Below are 27978 nucleotides of genomic sequence, written 5' to 3'. Positions count from 1 at the left end.
TCAAGTTCTATTATGAGCATCCTAGCAAGAGGATTTATATCAACCAAATGAAGGGTTGTATTGCTTTCTGAGGGGAGATAACACAGTCTTTAAACTTGACATAATCAGCTCTTGGGAACTTCTGCATCAAGAAAAATAATACATTGCTAAAGACCCATTCATGGCTTTTGATTACTGGTAGAGCTGGTGTTGAAAGAAATACTGTATAATGGGTATTGTCTGCAGTTTGAAAGTTTTGCAATTCGATACATAAATGGTAGCATATTTTATTCTGCAATTCCAATTTCTACGGTTGCATTATACCTATATACATGTATATTTCATGGTTGTAAATTTTGCGGATGTTTTATATGTACAAAAGGTGGACAACTGCAGAAAATGGCCATTATACAATATTTGTAAACTGGTGACCAGAAAATGAAGTTGGTCCTTTCAACACCAGAATTACCGTAATCGGAAGGAGTGCATGCTAACTACTAAAACACTATCATTTAATCTCAGCAAAACTTGAGGTCCAAGAAACAAAACTGAATACGAGTCTATCTAGTGGTCTGGTGTCCAAAAATGGTAGCCATATGGACCCTCTTTGCACCAGTAACCATCCGGAAGCTCCAGCACTCACTTAAGTGACATATACTCGTTTTGGTACCATTTGACCTATTCAGAGCTATATGAACCAGTCTCATCTCTCTTTTCTTTCCTCTTCCTTCCTAACTCCCTTCAATTACACCCCCCCCCCCTCCTCCTCTCCACCAATTCTGTCATCTATCGCTTCACTTTCTTTCCCATTTCTTCTCTTCCCTCCCTCCTACCCCCACCCTCTCTTAGCTCTTCTTCCCTTCCTTTTACCTCCTTTTCGCATTCCTCCCTCCTACATATACCTCCCTTTTCCTTCCTGTACCCTCCCTCCTACATGTACCCATCTCTTCCCTCCTACCTCTCTCCATTTTCTCTCCCTCCTCCTTTCCCATCACTCCCCTCCTCTTTTAGCCTATCTATCCCTACACTGCATGTCTGATTGGTTCCTACACTGGGTACCAGTAGCCATACAAGCTACCTTACATTATCTTACATAACACAAGACATTCTGTAAATCAAAAATAATTTAATTCAAAGGTGATATTCTAGTCAGCTCTACAAAAACAATGATCACAGAAAGTATAAGATGTAATAGATTATCGATCATAAACAATGCCAATTCATGGCTGTCCAGTTCTATACTCTTTTATTGCCAAAATCCAAATCACTTTTCAAAATTAAAGTAGAACAACGACTTTCATCAGAATCAAAGTACAACTTAAATTGTTGAAAGTACCAATTTGTTCATCGAAATCTTCCAACAACACAACATGCGATATTTTACAAGATGTACACTAGCTTTCTTATTTCAGTCTTCTATGAATGAAGTTCTAGTTAAACATTGTTTCAGTTGCAAAATCCATTTCAGTTCTAATGTGTATCAAAAATCTACAACATCGGTTTTTTAAAAAAAATATATACATGTACATGGAAATTTGTTAATGGGAAATTGAACCCTGCACCAATTACCTCCATATAAATGTTTGTTTTTTTTTCCCACAGTGCAATCCAGTCAATACAATTTACCAATTGAAATTACACTTCATCTACTATGTAGCAACCTTCAGCATTGGAGTTAATAATCAGGAGAAGCACCTGTTTGTGTGGTGTGTGTGTTTATAATCTCTGAAAATAAGAGTTGTAGATTTCATTATATGACACACTACTGAAAAAGTTTGAAAATAGCTTAACTGGACTCCTGAAGTTTTTTAGTAATAGAAAACATTGGGCTGAAAATGAATGACATATACGTGCTAGAGGAATAACAAAATGGATCACAATATCTATCATTATGCGTAACATTTTCATCTTATATCCTGTCGTATCAGTGTTGTTTGTTAATTAGACATTGGAATTCTTTTCTTCAAAATTTTGTTGCACAAGTTGTGTTTATGAAACTTATAAATGTCCGAATGTTCTTTAAACTTGACAAATTATAGATCATCTATTTATCAAACTTGTCCCGAGTGCCAGCTAGAATGGTTATGAAGTAGTGTTGGTTTCACCCAATTACAGCAAAATTTACGAGGAAAATTATATTATATATTGTACAAAATGGCAACATTCTCACTGATGAAAAATCAAATCTTCTTAAAAAAAAAACATCATGAAAAATAACATGAAAAAAAATAGTCATTCACACAAACATGCAACAATGTAACCATAGGGTTGTTTTAAGTATAATTGACAAGGAAAAAAATATTTTTCAAAAAAAAGCACTTTAAGCACACAAATGTTTTACCATCAAAGGTTATACTACATGTACGGCTGTTATGATAAAACATTCTACAAGTAATGTCAATATTGCATTAATCTGTAACAAACAAAAGAATTCAAAGATAAAAGCACTGTACATGTATCATTTTGAGAAAGAGAGAGGAAAAAAATCAAAATATACTATCATCATCAGACTGTGCACCAATTAAAATCACTCCTTATATCAAAAAATGTACACAAAATTCTTATACACATGCACCTTATCTTGATCTTAGAGAGCTCACAAAACTGAAACCGAAAATTACACATTTCCATCAAATCCCATGAAATAAGTGACTTGCATATGAAATCACAGGTAAAGTTTAATGTGAGTTTAATATTTAACAAAGTAAACACAGACAAAATATTCTGCAATGTTCTGTATCGATCCCACTAACCACACCCTCTACGTATCTTTTCAATCTGTGAACATTATGTATATGTATATTTATCCAGCGGTGTTTACACGGGCTATAGCTGTATCTAGACAAATCCCGACTTAACTGAAAGGCGACTGCCATTTTTCTATATATACATTTATATTTGTACAACATACAATTTTTCATAAAATGTTGACTCAATAATAACCTTCACACATCCTCTCTTTCTTCATTACCCAAGATGCTTACTGGGATAAACACAGAACAAAATATCTCATTTGCGTACAACATTTACATATAGCATTCACTACATTAGATCATGATTGAGAAGCATTTACATCTCCTCCCCTTAAAAATAATCTTCCCATGAAAATAAGACCCCTGTTGTACCCCCTTAATAATATCAGACTCACAATCTTGTTTCAATCTACACATGGAATGTATCTGGTGTTCAGTTTCGCATATAAAGGGACTGTATTTGAGTATTAATTTACTACATGTAACCAATCAGACATTTGCTTGTATTTCCCCACAAAAAGTTTATTCCGTTTTTTTTTTTTAGCATACTAATTCTAGGGAAACTATCTTAGTGTTCCATAAAATGACATTTCTTCATATTGAGACTGTATCAACTTTCTGCACTTATTTGCTTCTACACCTGTTCGTATCCGCTACGGCTTCTCTTTCGTCCAATCAGATACGCAATCAGTACGATGATCACAAGTCCTGCTAGAGCAGCTCCGACTGCAATAGGTACAATGCTGTTTGTGTCCTCGTCCCCGGCACACTCATTGGCATCTGTTGAATAAGGATTCATGACATTAATACACAAACAAATGTTGTAAAAGTGATCAGATAGAAGGTTGAACACAGCAACAGAGACAGCTCTAATTCTATAGTGTTAAAAGGACAACTGATTCAAGTTTGCAAGTTTTAATAGACTTGCAGAATGTTATTCCTTATTTGTACACCTAATACACTAACATCTCTAAAGACACAATACACCTACCAATATATTAACATCCCTAATACAGTGACACAACTAACAATATATTAACATTCCTAATACAGTGACACCCCTAACAATATATTAACATTCCTAATACAGTAACACACCTAACAATATATTAACATTCCTAATACAGTGACACAACTAACAATATATTAACATTCCTAATACAGTAACACACCTAACAATATATTAACATTCCTAATACAGTGACACAACTAACAATATATTAACATTCCTAATACAGTAACACACCTAACAATATATTAACATTCCTAATACAGTGACACAACTAACAATATATTAACATTCCTAATACATGACACACCTACCAATATATTAACATTCCTAATACAGTGACACAACTAACAATATATTAACATTCCTAATACAGTGACACCTAACAATAGACAAACAAAAACACATACCACCAAATTTTGCTGTGTTTCCATCTTTGAAAGCCTGATACTGGAAGTCTGTGACTGCCATTGACAAACCATCGTGTAAGTCAAATGTGGTAGCTTTGTTGCACATATAGCTCTTGTCTTTGTTTGTTGTCAACATGGTAAGGTTGGTAGCAACAACTGATTTCTTTTCACCAACCACTAGAAAACAATAACAGATACCATGCATTCAATAAAAAATACTGTGAAACACTTTAGCAGAAATTAACACATGGACTGAGAGTCACTGAAATTAATCTTGGCCAGTTTGCAAAACATACTCTGTTGTGCTTGTTCTGGAGATAATTTCAAAAGACCCTATCTTCTTTCGAAAAGTGTGTTTTCAAGATTGAAATTTGAAAACTTCAAAAGATCACGTGTAAATCTGAATATCACGTGTAAATCTGAATAGAGAAAAAATTTGGGTTGAGCCTTCACCTAGAGAGATGAAAATTTTGAGAGATCAAAGTGCGAGTCACCTCTAGTTGCAGCCATGATTGATTAAAAGTTATGCATTTTGTAAATATTGCCTTAAAATAGGTGTTCCTATTAGTCCCATGTCAAGTTGTTTGCAAAATATTCTCTGTGAATAATCTTATGTCAACAATCAATGCATAATAATATGAAAATAAATAATTTTTTTAAAAAAAAATTAAACCATCAAAAAAAATTTTTTTTTATAAGAAAATAGAATTTGATAAGTCTACACATATTGCTGGGATCAAGTCTGGTCTAAAAAATTCAATAATTTCATTCTCTTGTAAATAGATATGGTGAATCGAGCAAACTCTATAAACTATGGTATGCCTTAAATCATATACATCTCACACAATATATAAACAAGAGGCCCATGGAATACAATGCTCACCTTAATTACCTTAACCCTTCTGTTCTTCATCAAAAAAGTTTACTTTCTTTGACAAAGTTTGGCCCCATATCATGACCCCAACCTAGCCCCATGGGATTATGATTTTACCAACCCTGAATCCGCAAATGGAATGCTTCAATATTAATATGACTGACATGGCCTTGTTGTTCTGGAGGAGAAGAATATTTGAAAGATCCTCCCCCTATATTCATGTATATTGTAAAAAAATTTATCTCTGATTTTAGCCCCAATTCAACCTCAGTGTCAATGAAAAAACTGTTGCACACAATTTAGGAATGTTTGCATATTCAAATGATTTAGTGTTGCCCTGCTACTCTTTTTTTTTTCATATTTTGCCAATTCCATATACAAATGTATATTCTCATGCAAAACTTTGAATCACTATTGAAGCCCAACCCTCGTCAATTTGATCCCATATTATGACCCCATCCTATCCTCCAGGGCCATGATTAGAATAAATCAAAATCTGCACAACCTCAACATGCTTGCATATCAATGTTGCAAAATGTTAAGTGTCTTCTTCACTTGTCTCAACGGTTATACCATAAAACATATGACTATTGTTCTTATTAAAGAAGATTTTTAAAGAGATTTCCTACGTAAAACATTTATCCCTTATTGTGGCTCCATCTTATCCACGGGAGCCCACAAATTGTACAGTTTTGAACCTCCACTCATTAAACATTTACATAATTTTGTCTTTTTTATTTTTTTTGTTCAGTAGTTCTTGCTGAGAAGTCTTCAAAATATGCCACCCTATTTTTACTATACATCAATTATTATCTCTCCTTTGAAAAGAGTGTGGCCCTTCATTTGAACAATTGTAAATCCCCTTGTGGTTATGGAGAAGCAAGAAACGTTAAAAGTTTACGGACAGACTCACAGATGACGAAGCCTATAGTTCCCTCCAGTTTCACGAGTACAGGACTAATAAGGTAATTATTGATGTATATGAACATGAGAAATATTTACTCACTGCTATCTTCAATATCAATGAAGAGATTGCTGTTGTAGTCATAATCCAGTTGGATTTGTGAAATAAAGTACTTGGTGGGTTTTGTTGCTGCAGTTAAGAGCTCGGTTTCTTTGCCATCAGACGAGAAGAAAATCATAAGATTCCAGCTGTCATAAAATGTAATGACTATATTTTGAGAGAGATATCCATTCAGTGTTGTGTTGCAGCTTCCTCCAGTTACATTGAACTCTGATGGCACGGATATCAGTTCTGATGCATTCTGAAATTAATCACACATAGGGTTAAAAAAAAATTGTGTCCTTTTGTACAAATAGAAATTAAGTGCATCATAATATATACTTTTAAAGGCAAGATGTACAATGGATTTATAATCACTCATACCAACCATTCATACTCCACTCATACATTTCAAAAATAGCTGAAATTATACCAAAACAAGAGGCCCATGGGCCACATTGCTCACCTGAGTCACCTTGACCCATATCTGAAGACTTTCCATATATATTTGCATGTAAAACCTTAGTCCCTATTATGGCCCAAACTACCCTTTGCAAACTTGAATCTACACTATGTCAGAAAGCTTTCATGTAAATGTGAACTTCTTTGGCCCTATGGTTCTTGAGAAGATTTTTAAAGCTTCCTATATATGTATGCAAAACTTTGACCCCCCCCCCCCCCACTTGTGGCCCCATCCTACCCCCCGGGGGCCATGATTTGAACAAACTTGAATCTGCACTATGTCAGAAAGTTTTCTTGTAAATATCAGCTTTTCTGACTCAGTGGTTATTGAGAAAAAGATTTTAACTATATATTTGTATGTAAAACTTTGATCCCCCTTGTGGCCCCATCCTACCCCCGGGGCCATGATTTGAACAAACTTGGATCTGCACTATGTCAGAAAGTTTTCATGTAAAAATCAGCTTTTCTGGCTCAGTGGTTCTTGAGAAGAAGAGTGTTCCTATATATTTGTATGTAAAACTTTGATCCCCTATTGTGGCCCCATCCAACCCCCGGAGCCCATGATTCGAAGAAACTTGAATCTGCATTATGTCAGGAAGCTTTCATGTAAATCTCAGCTTTTCTAGCATAGTGGTTCTTGAGAAGAAGATTTTTAAAAATTTTCCCTATATATTTGTATGTAAAACTTTGATCCCCCCTTGTGGCCCAATCCTACCACCGGGGGCCATGATTTGAACAAACTTGAATCTGCAATATGTCAGGAAGCTTTCAGGTAAATTTCAGCTCTTCTGGCCTAGTGGTTCTTGAGAAGAAGATTTTTAAATGACCCCACCCTATTTTTGCATTTTTGTGATTATCTCCCCTTTGAAAGGGACATGGCCCTTCATTTGAACAAACTTGAAAGCCCATCACCCAAGGATGCTTTTGGCTATGTTTGGTTGAAATTGGCCTGGTGGTTCATGAGAAGAAGATGAAAATGTGAAAAGTTTACAGACAGACAGACAGACGGACGCCGGACAAAATGTGATCAGAAAAGCTCACTTGAGCCTTTGGCTCAGGTGAGCTAAATATAATTATGGAGGTTGCTATAATAGTATCAAAAAAATATATATAAATTTATACAAAACATGCAGTAAAAAATATATTATTCAGCTGACACATCAGTTTGATGTGTTCAAATATTATCTTACATAATTACCAAAAGACACCAAAGTAAATAATGATTTCTCACTCACTGCCATCTTGTTTGAAAACTAATATGGTGAAAATCCATGATACCACCTCCCCTGAAAAAGGGTTCTCCATCAAAACCAGCTAATTTTGAAAACCGGGAAAAGTCTTACATATTCCTTATACAAATATTTTCAAATACCAACCACCCATGGAAACCTTTTCTTTTAATTCAACATTTACAAACATGAGAAATAATCCCTCACAAAACTGGCAACAATTAATGATTTTGTAAGAAGCCTCGTAAAAAAATGCCCATGAACAGAGGTGTTAATTATTGACACAGAAACAGGGAAAGGGCGGTCTAAGTATTTAGAACTTGTACTTGATCCATTTGTAATTATATTACAATAAAATACGTTCAAACCAATACGGGATATCGGAACTAGAAAATTTTGGAACGCTTCAGCAAAAGAAGTTGTGAAAATTATGCGTCACTTGGGCAACTCTTGTACATGTATAAAAATTGGTGATGGCTAAAGACAACTCATTTCTTATGCAAAAATATCTGCCTGGTTTGAAGATCATTTTTCAGAATGTTGCAAATGAATGCCCTGGTACTAAAACATGAGATATTGGATTAAATTACTGAAGTTTAGCAGCGGAGACAAAACAAAAGATCTCCAGACCACCCCCCCCCCCCCCCCTTCCTGACATCACGTTAAATTATCACATACATTTGTTATTAGTACATGCAAATATCAATTTATTAGCTGGTCACATGATATAGTTAATAGTAGCGGTGAATGGTAGTGTAAATGCAAGGTTAAATTGATGGAACTCATACATGTACTAAAGGATATCCCTCCCCCTACCCCCTTTACGATTTAGGAGTATGAGCAGAACAGCTTTTCTTGCTAGGATTTTTCATATTAATATAACGGGTGCTGCTTTTTCTTCTTCTTTAGTTTCCCACCCCTCAACTTTCAAATACAACGCTAAACTGTCCCTAAACTCACTATATCTGATAGTAAGTAAGTTACATGTGCTTGTTTACTAAAAAAGTTGCCCAAGTTCACGCAGAAAACGTGATCTCGTTTGACATACTAAATACTTTGTTTGTTTTGATGTTTTCCGCCACATTCAACAATTTTTCAGTTATATGGTGGCGCCCAGTTTTTATTGGTGGAGAGAGAACCCAGATACAATGTACCTGGGAAGAGACCACTGACCTTCCGAAAGTAAACTGGGAAACTTTCTCACTTACCGGCACGAGTGGGAGTCGAACCCGCGCCGACAGAGGTAAGAGGCCGTGTGATTTTGAGCGCGATGCTCTAACCACTCGGCCATGGAGGACCCTCATACTAAATATTAAAACCGGGACAGAATCATAGACGAAATAATGATTCCGATATTCCGTATTATTGACATGCAGCTGTTAAAGCCCCTCTCTACTTTTTGTTTATGACTCAGACTCAGAGCCCTGGGGTAGAGAAATTCACATTTTTGGAACATCCTTTTCTGTTTATATAGTACCAGCAAACTTTCACTTTTAAGTTAAAACTAGTAATGCAAGGGTCCTGCCCCTGGGTTCTATACCTGATTGTTCCAAAGATTTCTCTCTCCTTCTTTGCTACAGTAATGTCCATTTCACAACTAACTTTACATTTTTACTTGCCACAACCAGGAACTATCTAAACATGCTAACACTAAAACAGACATGGTAATATACCCCTTAAAATTTTTAATAGAATGCAAGTGAACTGTTCATGAAATAACACAAAAAATTATTCATTATTGAGAAAGGTCACGTTTGTCCTTAAGCTGAAAGTTATGGGGATCTTGGTTTTTTTTTAATTGCATGTACATGTATTAGATGACTTAGTAGGTTTCCTTTATAAAGTCATTAATTGTCAATAGAAAACCAATAGGAATGATAGTAAGCAGTACAAGCCTTGGAAAATGGGCATGACCTCATTATCAATTTTCTGTGAACCATTTTAATAATCATTATTTTACTTCTAACTTAAAAATATCAATGCCATAAAAAATGAAATATGAATTTTGTTAACTTACGCCTTTTTTGGACATGTATGGAATGCTAAACTGGATTCTGCCTTTAAACACAATACAAGTGTTGTTTCCCTCCCTAAAATCAAATGTGTTACTGGGAATGGTCTTAGGAACAGGCCCCACATCCTGTTTACAGTCCTCTCCTGAAAGGCAAGATTAAGAAAATTAGTTTTGTGCATTTTACTACACTGTAACACATTGGCCTGTGACTACACAGTAACTGGGGGATTTGCATACAGTGCCACAGAAATTGGAAAAGAATTTTCAACATACTAAAAATTAACCTTTCAAATTTTAAGATATAAAGTGTAACTTGTATAATTTGGAAATGTTTAATACCAGAATAAAACTTTGGAATAGCAAATAGACATCTTAATTACAGACTCAAAAACAGAAAGGCATAGTAGTAGATTTTCGCTGAATCTTTTAAAATAATTTTTTAAAACATTTTTGTAATGAATTCTCTAATCACTCCTTCCTATCATCTGATTATTCCTTGTTATCCTGTAATTACTCTCCTATCATCTGATTATTCCTTGTAATCCTCTAATTACTCCGTCCTATCATCTGATTATTCCTTGTTATCCTCTAATTACTGTCCTATCATCTGATAATTCCTTGTTATCCTCTAATTACTCCTTCCTATCATCTGATTATTCCTTGTTATCCTCTAATTACTTTGTCCTATCATCTGATACTTCCTTGTTATCCTCTAATTACTCTGTCCTATCATCTGATTATTCCTTGTTATCCTCTAATTACTCCATCCTATCATCTGATTATTCCTTGTTATCCTCTAAATACTCCTTCCTATCATCTGATAATTCCTTGTTATCCTCTAATTACTCCATCCTATCATCTGATAATTCTTTGTTACATCTAAGACTATCGTTTCTGGATAGATATGCTATATTTTGAGGACAATAAAACGTTTTCACAGAATTATAAAATCACTCTATGTACTGCTTTGATTGTTGGAAGTTCCTAATGCAAGTGGTTCAGTCACTAGTTGTCTATCAAATGCATGGGTTTTTGATATTTGATTGCACTATTTTTAAATGTAACTGCTTTTTGAGAAATGCAGCAACTGAATGATGCTCAATGCATTGGATGACTGATAGAAAATGCATCTTCAGCATTGGATAGCAGTGTCCCATGTCTTCTCCACTACCACAGTACAACAACTTGACTGTTTTTCAATAAGCCATGCAATGAGTGAATACTATTGACCAGTCAATAGTTTAATTGTTAAATAATCAGAGAAAATAAGAAAAAATGAGCAAAACATGGTTAATTACCCTGCTTAATTATCATCCAACTGGATAATATCTCTGATGTGAAATAAGGGGAATCAGGTTTTCTTTAAAACTTTAAAATTCTGAGTTTCATGGGGACCAGAAAGGCTGTTCATTTACCATGTACAGTCCTTTGATACAGAAATATATGATTTACACAGTACTTCAGATTGCACAGCATCCAGATTAGTCAGGTTTGATTGTTCTATACTTGCATACTTGTAACATAATACTTACCATTGTCTGAGAACTTTCCACTTTCCACATTAAAAGCCTGAACACGGAACTGTTTCACGATGAAGCCCAGCGTCTCATCCTTAAAGGTCTCTCCTGCATCACACTTGTAGTATACTTTGGCATCGGACAAGTTGATTGGTCCTTTCACGGTGTGGTTTAGCTCATCTGAAAAAAAAAAGACCAGAGTCATATCAAGTAACAGTCCATCATAATTTATATATCATCTTTTGAAAATTGTCAGTTTGATATAAAATGTGGTATAAAATTCCTTTGGATAGACAGAAACAATAAATTTCATTCAGTAGTCATAGCAATCTGAATGCACAAATTAAGTGGCCAAATTTGACACAGATATTTAGAAATTATGTAAATTAACATCTTTAAAACATCAATTCAAGAAATGTCAAAGTCATTTTATTTTTAAACTCAGAATTTGGCAGAATTAAGCTTCAAATATGTATGGAGCTGATTCATTTACCTCCCTTGGCATCTGGGAATGACGTGGAGTTCAAACTGACTTCTGCTGACCAAGACACCAGCTGAGACTTATCCTTCACAATCTCAAAGTTAAAGGTCATTGACTTTATGTCCCCCTTTTTTGGTGTGATGGTGAGTTGGGATGTAGTGTCATTCACGCTTGCACACTTTCCAGTGACATTGACATTCTTACTCTCTGGAACATTCACAATCCCAGAACCCTACAAATTAAGATATATTATGCATTTGAAAGTATTTCTAACCCATAGTTTGAAAGTGTCTTTTGTGAGAAACATCTATGTACTTGTTATAGTTCAGAGGCAGAGGGGACCAGTGGTCATGACCCACTGAGATTGGTCAAAATTAACATTTTTTTCTAATCTAATGAAGTTGAAGTTGTTAAATAATAAAATAGAAAGAACACACCCCACCTTCCTTCAAATTAAGAGATTCATGGGCCATAACACTCACCCGAGTCACCCTTGACCCTGTTGTTCTTCAGAAGAAGATATCAAAGGATATTTACCCTCTTTAATTACATGACAAATTTTAACCCTATATTATGACCCCAACCTGGCCCAATGGGGTTGTGACTCTGTGACTCTGAACTTTAAACCCACAAAACATGGGGATGCTTCAATATCATTATGGCCTTCCTGTCCTGGAGAAGATGGTGTTTTCTCCCCTGTACCGGTATTCACACCTTAAATCTAACATGTGATCACTGATTTTATCCCCACCCTCACCCCAGGGTACTTGTTTAAAAAAAATCCACATGAATTAAGGACTGTTTGTGCATTGACATGATTTCCTGTGGTATGAGAGAGAGAGAGAGAGAGAGAGAGAGAGAGAGAGAGAGAGTCAATCAGTCCACATGACCATGTATCTGAGGAAATAAATGATTATATAGTCATCATCTCAATACATAAAAAGTGCTGTTTCCTTATTACATGTACATGACCTTCAAGTGCAAAAAGATCAAACTTTCAAAAATAATTCAACAATACTATTGATATCATTCTCAAATCATCTAAAAACTACCATGTGTTTAAAAGAAGGTTGAAGATGTCACTGACTAAGTGGAGTCATTTGTCACAAATAAATATACAAAACAAGTGTACATATTAATGTATAACTTCAAGGATACCCATGTCAAAATCAAGGTTAGCTTCATCCCTTCATATTTCTAAAGGAAGTTAGGTATATGAATAGCTTTTAATTGCAGTGTTTGCAAAAAAATATATTGACAGGTTTTTGAGCAGTGTTTCATTTAGTATCTGGATTGTCCTGTTTTCATGTACCAATTTTCACCCTAAATTCTGAAATTTTCCCTATTTCTTATTATGTAGTTTTGCTTAAAGCATGTTATTATTATTCAATCAATATCATAAATATATTCTGAAGACTGTTGTCTAAAACATTTATAAAGATTTCATCAAAATACTTATTTTCATTGAAAATTGGAATGATTTTGGAAAATTCCTAATATTTGAAAAGGAAAGTAATTCAAACCTTATTACTTCCCTTGCATACTTTGACAGTAGATATGAAATTTATACATATTGCAGAGGACATCATGATTTTGCTTCATGAAAAAAAGAAGAATAAAATATTTATAGACTAGTTTTGTTGGGGGTTTTTTTCTATGCTTTACCTGAAGAACTTGAATTTGAAAAAAAAACATAATGAACTCCCATCAATGATACAGCTGTATATTACAATTTTGCTACATCAGAGTATCAACACGAAAATAAGGACTCACGAAATAAAAGTGATCTACAAAATCCAGACGCTTCTTTAATCTGGAAGAGTTTGCTAGGAACCAAAGTGTCCGGATTAACAAGGCTCTATTGTTTTTTGGTTTTTTTTAAGGCTCTATCGTATTTACACTGAATATATTCCATCAAATCTACACTGCCTCTAAAAGCTGTAGATACTGCAAAAGTGGTTATTTACATGAAGGAGAAATTTACAATAATTACACATCACGTAATAAACGTGTCAATTTTCCCAAAGTGTATAGCTATAAATATTAGATATGATATAGATCATATTCAGTTACTGCATATTTTTCCCCCACATGTAATTTTGGACGTGGAAAAACGCATTCCTCTCACCCAGTGTAAATAACCACATTTACAATGTAACAAGCATTAGCTGATGGAAGAATTCATTATTTCTTGTTCTGAAATATCTCCTGTCAGTTTAGATATCCATCATGAGCTTAGATGCCTGATGTAAGATACCCTACTGTAATTTTCGTTATCAAAGGTCAGTAAAAAGAATAAACCCTTACACTGCTATTATCCTTTTTCATGTAAGTAACACTGAGCTGGAAGCTGCCCTCCATGATGAGACAGGCTTCAGAGCCCTCCATGACCCGGTATGTGGATTTGTCTAATGGTTTGGGAGGTGGGGGGCCCACAGTGGTTGTTGGAGCCTCTGAGGTGGTCAGTGGTTCTGTGGTTGCAGGCTTAGTCACAGGTTCTGTACCATTGGTACTAGGTATAGTTGTGGGTTCTGTACCATTGGCAGTTGTTGGCTTGGTTGCTGGGGGTTCAGTCGTCGGTTGAGTGCTTGCCCCTGTGGTTGGGTTTGTTGAAATGGATTCTGTTGATGCAATGGCTGCTGTTGTCATCTGATCAGCACTGCATACAAACACTGAAAAAGTCATAGGGTTTTCTTTGAGAATTGCTGTACTCAACTATAAATATAAACATAAAAATTATGTATTCAGAAAAAACTGCAAGTTCGCAAATCAACAAAGTAAGAAAGGGATACAAAATATAGAACTTTGTTTTTGTATTTCATATACTAACTGTTTAATTTTCATACATACAATGCTAGCTAACTGTGCTGCAAGATAATACTTTCTTTAACTATACATGCATTAACTTTGCAGTTTGAACTGATATTACATAATTTTTTTAATTGCTGAGACCTTTACAAAAAAAAATATAGAAATGACAGTCAATTTTTTTCTTTAAAGTAGGGGTCTAGTAGCGTGACGTCATGTCCGGATCGAACTCCAGTATTGGTTCACGTACTATTATTATCAAACGTATTTTTACATTTACCTGGATGTTTTTTAATTTAGTAAAATGAATACAATAACACTCAATCACTTATATTTGAGTAGACTATGGCTCCAATCTTCTTTCCATTTTTTGTCATCTAATTCACACATAAATAAAACCAGAGGTACATATTTGTTTAATTGATATACAGGGGTATTACATGTTAAAATTATCTGTAAATTAAAAAAAATTCATGATATGCAATAATGCACTTGTGGAATTAAATAAAACAATTCTGCACTTGTTATATATTTGTTATCTTGTTATATATTTGTTATCTTCTATTATGTTAAAATCATCTTCAAAATTGCTATTTTGGCCAAAAATATGTAAATATAAATTGAGATGCTGTGAAAATATTATGCTGAGAAAGGGCAGATTTTTAAAATGTATTTTAACAAGCATTCATATATGAACAAAATATGCGAGTTTGAATGAAAAATCACAAGTCAAATTTTTAAAATATTCATATTAGTGGTGTTGCAGTGCCGTATTTTTGACTGCCGAGGGCCTCTATTGAGTTCAATTTTGTACCACCATTATTAAAAAACACGAAACTGTGTTAAAATTTCACTTTTAATTATTTAGTTAGACATATTTATTTCATATTTGAGGAAAAAAATTGCAGAATCATACCTCAAACAAAATTTTATGGACATATTCTAGGACTTCTTCAATGAATTCTGATATTGCCGTTTGACAAATGGGAGTATAAGTAATAAAAATACCATAATTTACTCATTATACTGACAACCCCCCATTTTTTTGTTTTTATCATACCCTCAAATGAACAATCTAAATATTTAAACTTAAAATTTTTGAGAAATCACAAGTAGGTCCAGGACTAGGGACCTACCTTAATTGGCTTTATAAGATACCCAAATAATACTCTATGGAGTGCACAACTGCCTAACTACTAAGTATGTAACCTAACACAGTTTACATATAGGTATGCCACTCAAAACCATACAACATACTGTTACTATTACAATTCAGATACAGAAAATCCAAACTGAAAATAACAGAAAAAACACCAATAATAATAAAAACTTACAAATACTGTTAACAGTATATCGCAAAACTTTACTATAATACCAGGATATCAAATTACATCGCTGTGCACAGGAGTAAGCATTTGGCAGTTATATACACATGAGTAAATGCCCATTGATACCTTCTTCATACAAAGGTAGAATGACAGTTTGCTATTGACAACAAAGGATTAGATACTAGGTAGTTGTGTGGGGAATATACAGGAACATAACTACAGTGGGATGTCGGACTCTGCTGCTGCAAGAAATTAGCTGCTAGCACCGTGTGTACAAGTTCAATAGAATGCTGTGCTGGTTGATAGGACCATGTGTACAAGTTGGATCAGATGTAGCTGCAGAATTGTCCCAACATTTTCCCAGAGAACTACAGTTCTGCAGCTAGATTGGATGCTGTGCCGGATGATAGGATCATGTGTTCAAGTTGGGTTGGATGCTGTGCCGGATGATAGGATCATGTGTTCAAGTTGGATTGGATGCTGTGCCGGCTGATAGGATCATGTGTTCAAGTTGGATTGGATACTGTGCCGGATGATAGGATCATGTGTTCAAGTTGGGTTGGATGCTGTGCCGGATGATAGGATCATGTGTTCAAGTTGGATTGGATACTGTGCCGGATGATAGGATCATGTGTTCAAGTTGGATTGGATGCTGTGTCGGATGATAGGACCTTGTCTACAAGTTGGATTGGATGCTGTGCTGGCTGATAGGATCATGTGTTCAAGTTGGATTGGATACTGTGCCGGCTGATAGGACCCTTTTCTATCTGGATCAGATTCTGTGCCATCACTAACCGTCACTGCTAACATTTCCACCCTGGATATTGAAGGCCTGTATCTGTGTATTGGTCATATCCAAAACCAGTGAATAGTTGACACCTTCCAGATCTCCTGTCAGTGTAATTTTCTGGGGGGAGTTACACTCGTAAAGTTGTGTATCATTTCCCATCACTAGATCTCCTTGATCATTTAAATTAACCGAATCTACAATAAATTTAACACACAATGAAGACATTTTCATAAAGAAGTATCAGTTCTACATTCAGTTTATCTCTAAATATGAATAACTAAGCAATATTATAATGCTTTACCTAAAGAACTTGAATTTGAAGGGGAAAAAAATGAATTCCCAACTTTATCAATGATACAGCTGTTTATTACAATTTTGCTAAATGAATAATGTAACCAAAGGCAATATATAAATCATAAATGGAATTTGAAATATAAAATAAAAATTGCATTTACAAAGAAGAATTGGTCTTCAATACATGTAACTGAATTGATCAAAATCAAGTCAATGTTGGCACTTACTTGGTGTCGGAACTCCTGGAAAGTAGTAACTAGGGGAAACAGCGAACACAAAACTCACACTGACTGCACGATTGGCTGCTTTAAGGAATGTGAGAGCCAGAATGTCCTCCTTGCTATTTTGAAGTGACATGGATGCAATCTCTTCACTTCCTGATGCACAATCCCCACCACCCACAGTAAAATTATTTCCATCAAGTATTACAGAATTAGTTCCATTGGACAGTGTAAAAGTAACATCCATCTCCACAACGATGCAGGACTGGTTATTACCATCCAAGTAAACATATTCACTCCCCTGAACCACTGCTAGTGCTTTGTTAAAATGTTATACAGTTAAACATGGTTAATATCATGAAATTCTAAGAAATGAAAAAACTTGCAAATTATGTTCACAGACAGAAATAGAAGAGGAAGATCATCTTATACTGACTTGCTCATTTTACAATGATCTTTATAAAATGTACATTAAAAAACACTAATTACAGTAGTGATAAATAAGAATCATCTGATCAGTAAAATTTATCTTTTCAACAGAACTTATTTTTAGGAATTTCACATGGTTGAAAAACAAAGAGGGGTTCTGAAAGTGTATTGCTGTGGGTGACTAACAGGGCCAACTAGCTAGAGAAAATTACTGATGGTAGATGCGTCCTTTAATTAGTATGCATTTATTCTATATGTGCTCAAAGTGTAACAATTTTCACAAAGTGTATGTTTCGACATGTATAGGCATGTAAATGAAAGTACCATGTATCTATGGTACAGTTATACAGTACTATAACATCACAGTTTTTTTTAATTCATTGATTCGGAAGAACTTTTTAAGTTATAAAGTTAACCAACTTTTATCCACAAGTTAATGGTGAAGAATCTATCTAAAACAATAATTATTTGCATTTAATTAATCTGCAGTACTTTAATTCTTTGACCAAAACAGATGTTATTGGTAGAAAAAAACTGGCAGGTCTGAAAGTATCTTTATGTACATACCAATGATATCAGTATTGCTTTCTTGGTAAATATTACGATGATATACATATACTGGTTCAATAGGCATAGTTACTTTGTAATCTGAACAGTGTCAGTCTCAAGCAAAATTTATAACACATCCAAATCCGAGATGATCAGGTAAGCTCCGAGACTGATAGATACATATATATATATATATATATATATAAGACTGATAGATAGATACATACATATATATATATATATATATATATATATATATATATATATAATTAATTTTTTTTTATCAAGCTATATATAAGGTATACAATTTCAATATGTGAATTATATAATTTAACTTCAATGGATTAAAAAGAAATCAAACTTATTTCCTATTTATTCATTTTATTTCCGAGTTTGATATAAATAAACAATCCATTTCAAAATATTTATCAATACATGACGTAGTTTATGAAGTAAACAATTACGGTGACGTGAAAACATGGACAACCTGTAGATTGCTGGTTGAACATTTTCATCAGCAATAAAAGATAGTCAGATGGAGAAAGGAGTAGGGAGAACCACTTTGAGAGACAGTCGATTGAAAGGGGAGCTAAATTTCATGTTTAACATAAAACCATTCTTTATACAATTTTCAAATTTCATACCCAATTTTATCAGTATCAAGATCAGTTTTAGGGCTAATATAAGTATAAGTTTATTTTAGTATTCTTCTTGTCAATATTGGTCAATTGATAGATGATTGAAGACCATGTTTACAATTTGAATCAAAATCACATTTAAGGTTAATCGATCCTCGTGTGATGTCATAGGTTTTTGCAAAAATCTTTATCAAATTAAACTTTGCACATGATAGAAATATATCTTTCAGAGGAATTTTATTCACTGCATAAAATAAAAAATCTGGTAAACTATTGATTTTGAAAAAGTTTATATTTTCCATAGATAATCAATTCTTTGTAATTAAAAAAATGTTGTCAAGGGCAATAACTCCTATGCTGGTCTTTCTTCTACTGTATGTCTATTATATATGACTTCCCTAATATCCATAATTAATTTATACATATTTATGAATTAACATTTTTTTTAAACTGTTGACATTTAAAACTTGTAATTTCAACAAGTTTTTATCTATTTTAATTATTCTGTATAACGAAAATGTGTGATTTTCTGATGTTAACATATACTTCCGGGTTGTTTTTTTTATGTCTGACATCTTTAAAAATGTGGCAACATACACATTTTCTTTGGTTATTGGTTAAATTTAACTATATTAAATGGAAATTAATACAGATTTTGCACTTTTAACCATTAATATTGACAAGTCACATGAGGATCGACCCACCTTAAAAAATATTTTCACTGTTGACTGACACCCCAGTGAGCTAAAATTTTCTGCCATGTATTGATGTCTAATAAATAAATGTATAAAATCATAAATGAACGAAAAGATCCGAGTATCTCTGCAAAGCATGTGTTGTATACAGAAACCATTCATTGTTTGTAACTAAAGTGTGCCATTGCCACTCAACCAAGACTGAAGAATTTAACATTAAAAGAAAACATTGTATGTTCTGGAAAAATGTTACCCCTCTTTATATTTTACTATAGCAACATAGTCATAATAAGTATGTCACAAGTGCATATAAACTCCTTGTCCTTTTGACTATCATTACATACAGTATCTGGCAAAGTGTTAAAATGTGAAAGGTTGAAAATCCATTTAGGTTACAAGTCCTATGCAGATTTTGATTTTCTTTTAATGATTTTTACACTAAATTATTGAATTTTTACTAGATAAAATAAAAAATTTTGAAATTCCAAATCTCATATAAGATCTTAAACTTTTCATTTACATTTAGTTTTTCCTGGTATGTTATGTGTACTTCCACTATCATATTTATGCCATACATATTTTACACCGACAATAATTTTCCTTCCCATATAAATTTTCATAATACAAGTACTTATGAAAAAATCCATTTTCTCACAATTTTCTCCAAATTGTTTGCATTGAACATTCAATGTTTGGAAATAAAAATAGCAATCTCATAAACAAAATTAAATATGTGTGCTTTGCAGAATTCAAGTTAAAGCAATTCATGTACAGTACATTCTGCCTGTATCCCAGAGCAACATGTACATATATATTCTCAATAAAAGGCTGCTGTACAATGTTCACAGCACAATAAACACATTTCAAAAAAAAAACTTTCAATAGTAAACAGAGCATTATCAATTAATTAGCATTAGGACAGTTGACAGTTGAAATCCGAATTTTATGAAATACATATAAAAAACAATTTTTGAAGGATAGAAAATTTATATCAGTAAGTGTAAATGTTCTGTAAATCACATTTTATTATGCGAAATTTCTTGTGCACAATTCATTGAATACATCATTGCATCAGCGCCAAAATCAGGTCTCACAAAATGAAAGTTATCAACAGTATCTAAAATTCCCAAATCAATAGTGTTAAATCTAAAGCAAACTTTTTAACTGCACCATGTCCTTTTTTCTCTATTAATTTTTTTAAAATATTTGTTAATATAAACAATTCTTCTTTATTTCATAAGGTTGATTGAAAAGTTTAAAATCAAGACAGCAGTTATTGATATAACTCATTAAAAAAGCAGAGAGGTCAGTTATTAGCAGAATGAGATTAAGTGCACATAACCTTGCCATACATGTCTATACCAACACATGAATGATTTTGTAATATATGTAACACTGCATGGAGCAATTAAAGATTAATTTCAGTTTCCATTCAACTGTAAAAAAATACAACCACCATAGAGACATTTTTTAAAGAAATTTGTTAATTTTTTCTCAAAGATCAGTTCTGTCTAATATTCAAAAAGTGGAGCTCTGTTAAAAGTAAATCCCCAATTAAATTACTGGGGGGAAAAAGATAACATACTCATTCATCAACAAATGCATTTTAACTAGAAACGATATGCAAAAATATATTTAGAATATACATATGTAAGTGTATGTTAATGCATTTTATATATAATCATACTTGTTAATTACTTTTTACAGTGATTAATATTACTGAGTAAGCTGATGTACATTCTTGATATGTTGGGTCTTTGTGCCAATAGATATTTACATTTGTATCTGCTTCAAATGACAGAATTTCAAGAAAAATTTTAGTGCAATAAAAAAATATGGCTAACATCTAGGACTATATGGGGGAATTTCTTGAGAGAGGACAGGCTTTCTTTAATTATTTCTGTAGGAGAAGTGAACACAAGGGATCATATCACCTGTAACAACGTTTTTACGTATGTAGGCTAGTGAAAATATTTTAAGCCATTTTGCTTTGTACAAGAGGGGGCAGAATTTCATGTATGTTGTGATCAATGCATTACTATATGAGTTTCATTTTGGAAACTGGAAAGATAGAATTTCTATGGAAGTTCCATTTTTTTTTCTGGGAGTAGGGAGATGAATCATTTACCTTTCTTTTAAGGATTTGCTTTAGATATGCACTGACTGAATGCGACTAAAATGCAAAATGGAATAATGATTGTTATTGGTAAGTGTGTTATATATGAAATGTAACTTAATTGAGCATATTCTTGAATCAGATTTCATACTTTTATTGAATCATTTGGATTTTTATGATTGACTGCTTTCACCTAGTAACACTGTTGTTCCATTGCATTATCCTCAGATGAAAAGGTAAATAATCTTGATGGCAGGGCAAATGTAGAGAATTCGGATTGTAAAGAACAGTTAGAGAACACATCTTACTCTTCAAATTCTCAATTTACACCCACTACTTACAAAGCATATTATATTAAACACGACTGTCCATTTGTTAGCAAGTACAAAATATTATAAGAAAATACACTACTCGAGTGTAAACATAAATACAGACTACAGCTTTATATTATATATATTGTTTGTTTTTTATTTGCAGGTTTTAGTATCTGATAATAACATTCATTATATACATTCACACACATAGTATAATTATCATGTGATCTCAAGGTTGACAGTAATCATGTAAAGAGTGGAAAGACATTAATCAAAGATATTTTCCCAAACAACCCAGATTGTACTGAATTTCTTTTTATATTAGATTTTTAAAAAATATATATATATACAATGGTCAATTTCATATCTATATAGTACTATACTGTGCAACAAATTGTGAATAATGTTAGATGAAGCTGACACTTTATGATAAAGCATACTGGTATTGAGTGCAGACACATAAAGTATAGATGAAAAATCTTATATCAGCTCAATTTTTTTTCTCCACTGAAACATACATTTACAACTTTATAATTATCAAAAGAATCTTTAGTATGATTGTTACTATGATGAGAAAACAAGTAAGCTTAACTGCAGACTATGAGTTTATGGATGGCAATTAAATTAAACTAATTGTTACTTCAAGGCAACTGTTACATGTAGTAAAGCAATGAATATGATAGGATATATAAGCAGCATGCAGACAGGTTGTAACAAATCACATAGTAATTTATGTGTGGGATGGTTAGGCAGGGCTCGCGCTGCCCATCGCATTTGTCGCATTTTGCGATTTTTCAGGAAAAAATGCGACAGAAATTCCAGAAATGCGACACGGACATTTCGTATTTTAGAAATCGCAGCGCCATCTTGAATTTCAGCTGTTGGCATCCAAACACTCCAAACAGCCTCGGGGCTGTTTTACCTGTGCAGAATGTGTGACTGTGCACACAAGCTAGTTAATGGAAGATCTTTCGGTGTCAATAAAAACATACAAAATTTAATTTGTCAGTTCATCACAGTACAAAAACAATTTCATCTAGAAAGTTATTCTCTAAATTTAGAGAAGTTGAGAGGCATAGCCTTCATCGACTTCTCTTCGCAAGCATTCATGTTTTGATTCTGGAAAACGTGTAAATGCCGGAGTCGGTGACGGTTTATGCTTCCACCGACGTTTCGACTAAGAGATATGTCTGGATTCATGCAATAGACAGGTTGTTTTCAAACATTTAACAGCAAAGCACAAAACCGTCACAAGGAAATCAAAACTTACTTGCTTTTAATCCATTTTCAACATGCCCCTGTCCCGGGTTTAAGTCACAACTCTGTTTACGTCAGCCTGCTTTTCTCTTAACTGGTCCCCTAATGTGACAGCTCCCAAGACCAGTTAACGTAAACCCGGAACAGGGGACATGTTGAAAATGGATTAAAAGCAAGTAAGTGTTGATTTCCTTGTGACAGTTTTGTGCATTATTGCTAAATGTTTGAAAACAAGTTGTCTATTGCGTAAATCCAGGCACATCTGAGTCGAAACGTCGGTCGAAGCATAAACCGTCACCGACGCCGGCATTTACACGTTTTCCAGAATCAAAATATGAATGCTTGCAAAGAGAAGTCGATGAAGGCTATGCCTCTCGACTTCTCTAAAGAGAATACTAGAAAGTTAAACTATTGAATGTTCAGCTACATTGTACATTTTCTAATCCATTTGACAGTAGTATAGTTTATAAATGAAGGAATGTTGGGAAATTGTATCATTAATATTTAGGTCTGTGGTTTGATCTGTTTGGAAAATGGCCATGCATGAGGAAACGCAAAATTGTAGGTTCTTCTGAAATTGCTATGCTGTCACCTTTCATCATCTTAAGCCATTTAAAATTTATTTCTGACTTCCGGAGTTCCCTTCTTCACTACATGATGATATTCACTGAATAACCACCTTGTCATTCTGGATTTCAAGATGAAAACAGAATTCTTCAGTGAATTCTTTGAAAAATGTGATGTTGTGAAACTATGATGATGTGTTATGTCTTACAGTAATTTATAAGTCTTCAGTAACTTTGTCATCTGACAGTGACTTTTTATAGAGTGCAAATTTAATGTTAATGATGAGTATTATATGTCATTTACACTACTAACATGATTAATAAACATAGAGAAACTCATTTCTTGTCTTTATTTAATGTTGTCCGTCAGGCTATGAAATACTCCTAAATTTTTCTGGTATGAAATAGAATTTAGTCAACTTAGCCAAAAACAAAATTTAAAAATAAAACCATGATAGTGCTACATTGCCAATTCTATTCTGACTGAAAAGCAATTTGCTGAAAAACAATTTTCACAATATCATAATAATAGTGATTTATGATAAAAGCTGAACAAAGCTATGTTATAAGAATAATCAGAGACATGTATATGATATGTTGTATATGCCCTCTTGAATAATATGCATGAAATATAGATCAACAGTAAACGGTATGAGTCGATGCACGAGCGCCAGGTTGCGACACAAAATTTTAGTCCAGTGTGAGCCCTGGTTAGGTAGGATAAAGCGCATAATGTTGAGAATGACAGGGTTCAAATATTGCAGATTGAGAGGCAAAAAAGATGCTCAATATTAAGATTTTAATTTATGTAGCAGTATAATTTCTTTAATAGGTAAAATTTAAATAAATGTTCATGTAAGTGTGACTGCATAACTTATTACATGCAATTGTTTGAATAATTTTTTTTATTCTGTATATACATATAACTAAATATGATAATGCAAAAGACATGACCTATATTGAATACTCTCTCCTTAAACTTATTCATTACATGTAATGTGATGAATCAATTTATACCTATTATTTGATTGTAAACAGTGAGTGCAATTTAGTATCTATAATCTAGCTTATTCAAATAATAATTTTATAAATAAGTTCATTATTCTTGTCCAGTTGCTAAATAATTCTATTTTATTGAATAAAATAACTGTTATTCACGAATAAATGTTGAAGCAGTTTCATAGCACTATTGTAATTACATACATATAAACATCAAAGGGAGACCTCATGACCGTTTCACCATATTTTTTGTTACAAAATGCACAGAACCAACCCTGCAATTTTTTTAATTACTCAGCTATTGAATGAACTCCTATTAATCCCTTATACGATTCAATTGCAAGGTTTCCTTTTAGCATTTTTCATATAATTAAAAGCTAGAAACACCGAGAAAAGCTTTAATCAGTGTTAATTTGTAACAGAATCACTTCTTTTAAATTCAAGCGATAAATTAATGATTTGTGTATTATGTTTTTATAAAATCAGAAGTTGTTCCCATCCTGATCATGGTTTATGCGTTTGACAACAACTATGACTTCGTACAGTAATAATACATACAATTCACTTCAAAGGGGGATTTTATACGAGAAATTGTGTGGGTAAAAACTAGTGAAAAATACCTTTTTAGGTGTCTAGAAGCAAGTCAGTAAGTTCTTGCCATGACATCATTACAACAAGTATCAGTGTCAATCTTTTATTTGCTTCGCGTAAGCAACGTTAGTGGAAAACATGAAAAATTATCGCATAATAAAATGGCTTGAAAACAAAACCGGAAGTGCCTTTTAACCGATTAGGAAAGGCAACTCTTACAAAAAATATGGCGGCCGTAATACTGGATAGGTCTATAGAAGAGACAGGAAATGGATTTATAAATAACATAAAGTTACAACAATTGAAATCAATGGCTCTCCCTACCAGCCCAAAATCTACTGGGTATATATCTCTTATATATAAACGGTTATCTTTAAATGAATGTCTTATTAATCATGTTTATGACTGATAATACAAATAGTTAAGTAAACTGATTTACATAAAACCTGCCAATTGCTTAAAAAGAAATGCAATTTTTTGGTGCACAAACTCAGCAAGATTCAGTTCAGATAGAATCATTCCAGAATTGTCATGATTGTTCTACACCAGTGACTGACCAAGAGGGCTGACAAAATGTGTCACAATAGTTGACATGATGCAATCCAATGCAATTTTTCTACGGGTGCTTAATGCTTTAAAAAAGTACTGTACATAACTTCCCACATTCTGATTGCAGTGCTCAGTTGTCTCAATCAATTGATAGTGTTGTCACAATGATCAATTTATAGTCAATCATCAGTTGAAAACATCGATTTTCGACAATATACTTGACGCGGAGATTTAATAATCAACTGAAATTGGCATATTAATGATTATATCACTCTTTATTTTTCTCACCTATTTTTTCCAAAATGGAGCTTTTTTACCATCACATAACCTCTCAGGTGTTGTCAATATATTTTCTGAATTACACAGATTTATCTGACTGCGTTTTTCAATGTGTATGTATGAAAATCAAAATGGCTGAAAGAGAAAGCCACAGTAATCTCAGAAAGTCAACAATAGTGCAATCGTCCTAGCAGCAAAACAAAATTTATCATTTGGAAACACTGGTTTGCAGACTGTTTCTTGTGCAAGTTGTTGGTGTTTCCTTTAAGTAACAAGACAGATCAAAGTCTTGTGTTGAACTCATTTTGTCAATGATCTCTTCTAATTTCCAGACTAAGTAAATTTTATTGATGTTAAAATATGTTTTCCTTTTTGTAATCAACCGTTACATAGATGATAATGCAGCTGAATACTGCCTATCTTTATCAGAACAGTAAATCATGATAATTATCATTTTATAATTAAACATACAATCTAGTACTCAAAACAAATGGTTACTGTCTAACTGTCAGATTTGATTATTGGCTAATAGTCAACCAATGCTGTCAATTAATTGATAATGATTTTCAACCAATTTGACAACACTATATTCTGAAACATTTTGTCAGCCATAGAATTCAGCAAGTTAATAGTCAAGTGAAAACAGTGATCCTAGAACGATTCTATTGCAACCAACACCACCACTTAACTTCCATTACATAAAAGTTAGAGCCCTAACCAACAAAGAATATTCCACCAGCCAAAGATAGTAGGTGGGTTATGTTTAACAGTCCCACAAACTTAATGTATTCGAGACAAACAAATATCCCAACTTCAAGACTTAAAGAATGCACTGTTCATATCGACATTTGTGTACTAGTGATATTGTTATTCATTTAATTCTTAAATAACGTCATATTTACCACAAACTATCACAGCTCCTATGAAATTCGCCTTCATCTTGTTTTTATCTTGTGACCAATCTACCGCTGACAGGTACACGGTTCGCCTCGTGACAATAAGTACTTCCGATAGATAGTTAAACGCTTACTGTAACATATAATGTAAAAACATAATAATTAAAAGTAGTCATATTAAATAAAAAATCCATATACTGTAATATTTTCATCCAAAATACATAGCAAAACAAAACGACCAAGCTACCAGCGAGTATTCACCTTCTCCGTCCACAGATTTTGTGTGATCATATGAGCAAAGTCACGTGAAGGAAGAAAGGGGTAAAAGCAGTTACCAATTCTTCGTGAACTATTCCAACCTTGACGTTTCAAAGTAATTTTTCAGCTTGAAATCTTGTCTTCCTATTTCATGAGACAATTAATACATTGGTAATTTAATAGAATATTTTAAGTTGTTTTTCTTTAGGTTGGCGAAAAATGCTTTTAAAATAAGAATGATCTACATAAATCTGCCATAGCTTTGTAACTCCAACGTTAAATATCCAAAATTGTCACAAAATCCCTAGTGTTTTATATTTATTGTAAGTTATTAGGCCTGATTAAGACCAAGCTCAGTTAAAATATGAGAAATGTATCCAATTGTATTTATTTCGACTTCCAATGACGTAACTAGTTTTACCATCTCCATTAGACTTAAATCGACTTTCACTTTCCGGAAAAATCGAAGATGAAACCTGCGGCTATCGTTGCTGATGAAATGTTCCCTGAGGGTGCTGGCCCTTATATGGACATTGAAGAGGTATATCCATTTTTTAAGATGCATTATTTAATGCAGATAAAACAATGAAATAGATTTTCATTTGAAATGACATAAAATATCGTTAAATTGTTTCATTTGAAATAAGATTTCTGGCACTACAATTTCTGA

General features: G+C 33.3%; 1 protein-coding gene across 2 annotated transcripts; it reads right to left on the bottom strand.

The window, feature by feature from the left end:
* Window positions 1-1088: 1088 nt before the first annotated feature.
* On the bottom strand, window positions 1089-27389 carry LOC125658993 (lysosome-associated membrane glycoprotein 1-like). Of its 2 annotated transcripts, none has more exons than XM_048890471.2 (11): window positions 27312-27389; window positions 27057-27183; window positions 17179-17490; window positions 16663-16851; window positions 14039-14403; window positions 11744-11963; window positions 11266-11430; window positions 9737-9876; window positions 6032-6290; window positions 4152-4328; window positions 1089-3512 (listed from the first exon to the last, which is right to left on the bottom strand). In XM_048890471.2, the coding sequence occupies exons 2-11, from the start codon at window positions 27091-27093 to the stop codon at window positions 3367-3369; spliced, it is 2010 nt and encodes a 669-aa protein (XP_048746428.2). In that variant the 5' UTR covers window positions 27094-27183; window positions 27312-27389; the 3' UTR covers window positions 1089-3366. The 2 variants fall into 2 exon arrangements, with proteins under 2 accessions (XP_048746428.2, XP_056004569.1); XM_056148594.1 differs by having other exon boundaries at window positions 27298-27366.
* Window positions 27390-27978: the final 589 nt, after the last annotated feature.

The sequence above is a fragment of the Ostrea edulis genome, chromosome 9 (assembly GCF_947568905.1).
Source record: "Ostrea edulis chromosome 9, xbOstEdul1.1, whole genome shotgun sequence".
NCBI classification, from domain to species: domain Eukaryota; kingdom Metazoa; phylum Mollusca; class Bivalvia; order Ostreida; family Ostreidae; genus Ostrea; species Ostrea edulis.
The sequence above is the reverse complement of the archived record's forward strand: the minus strand, read 5'-3'. Positions and strand labels throughout refer to the sequence as shown.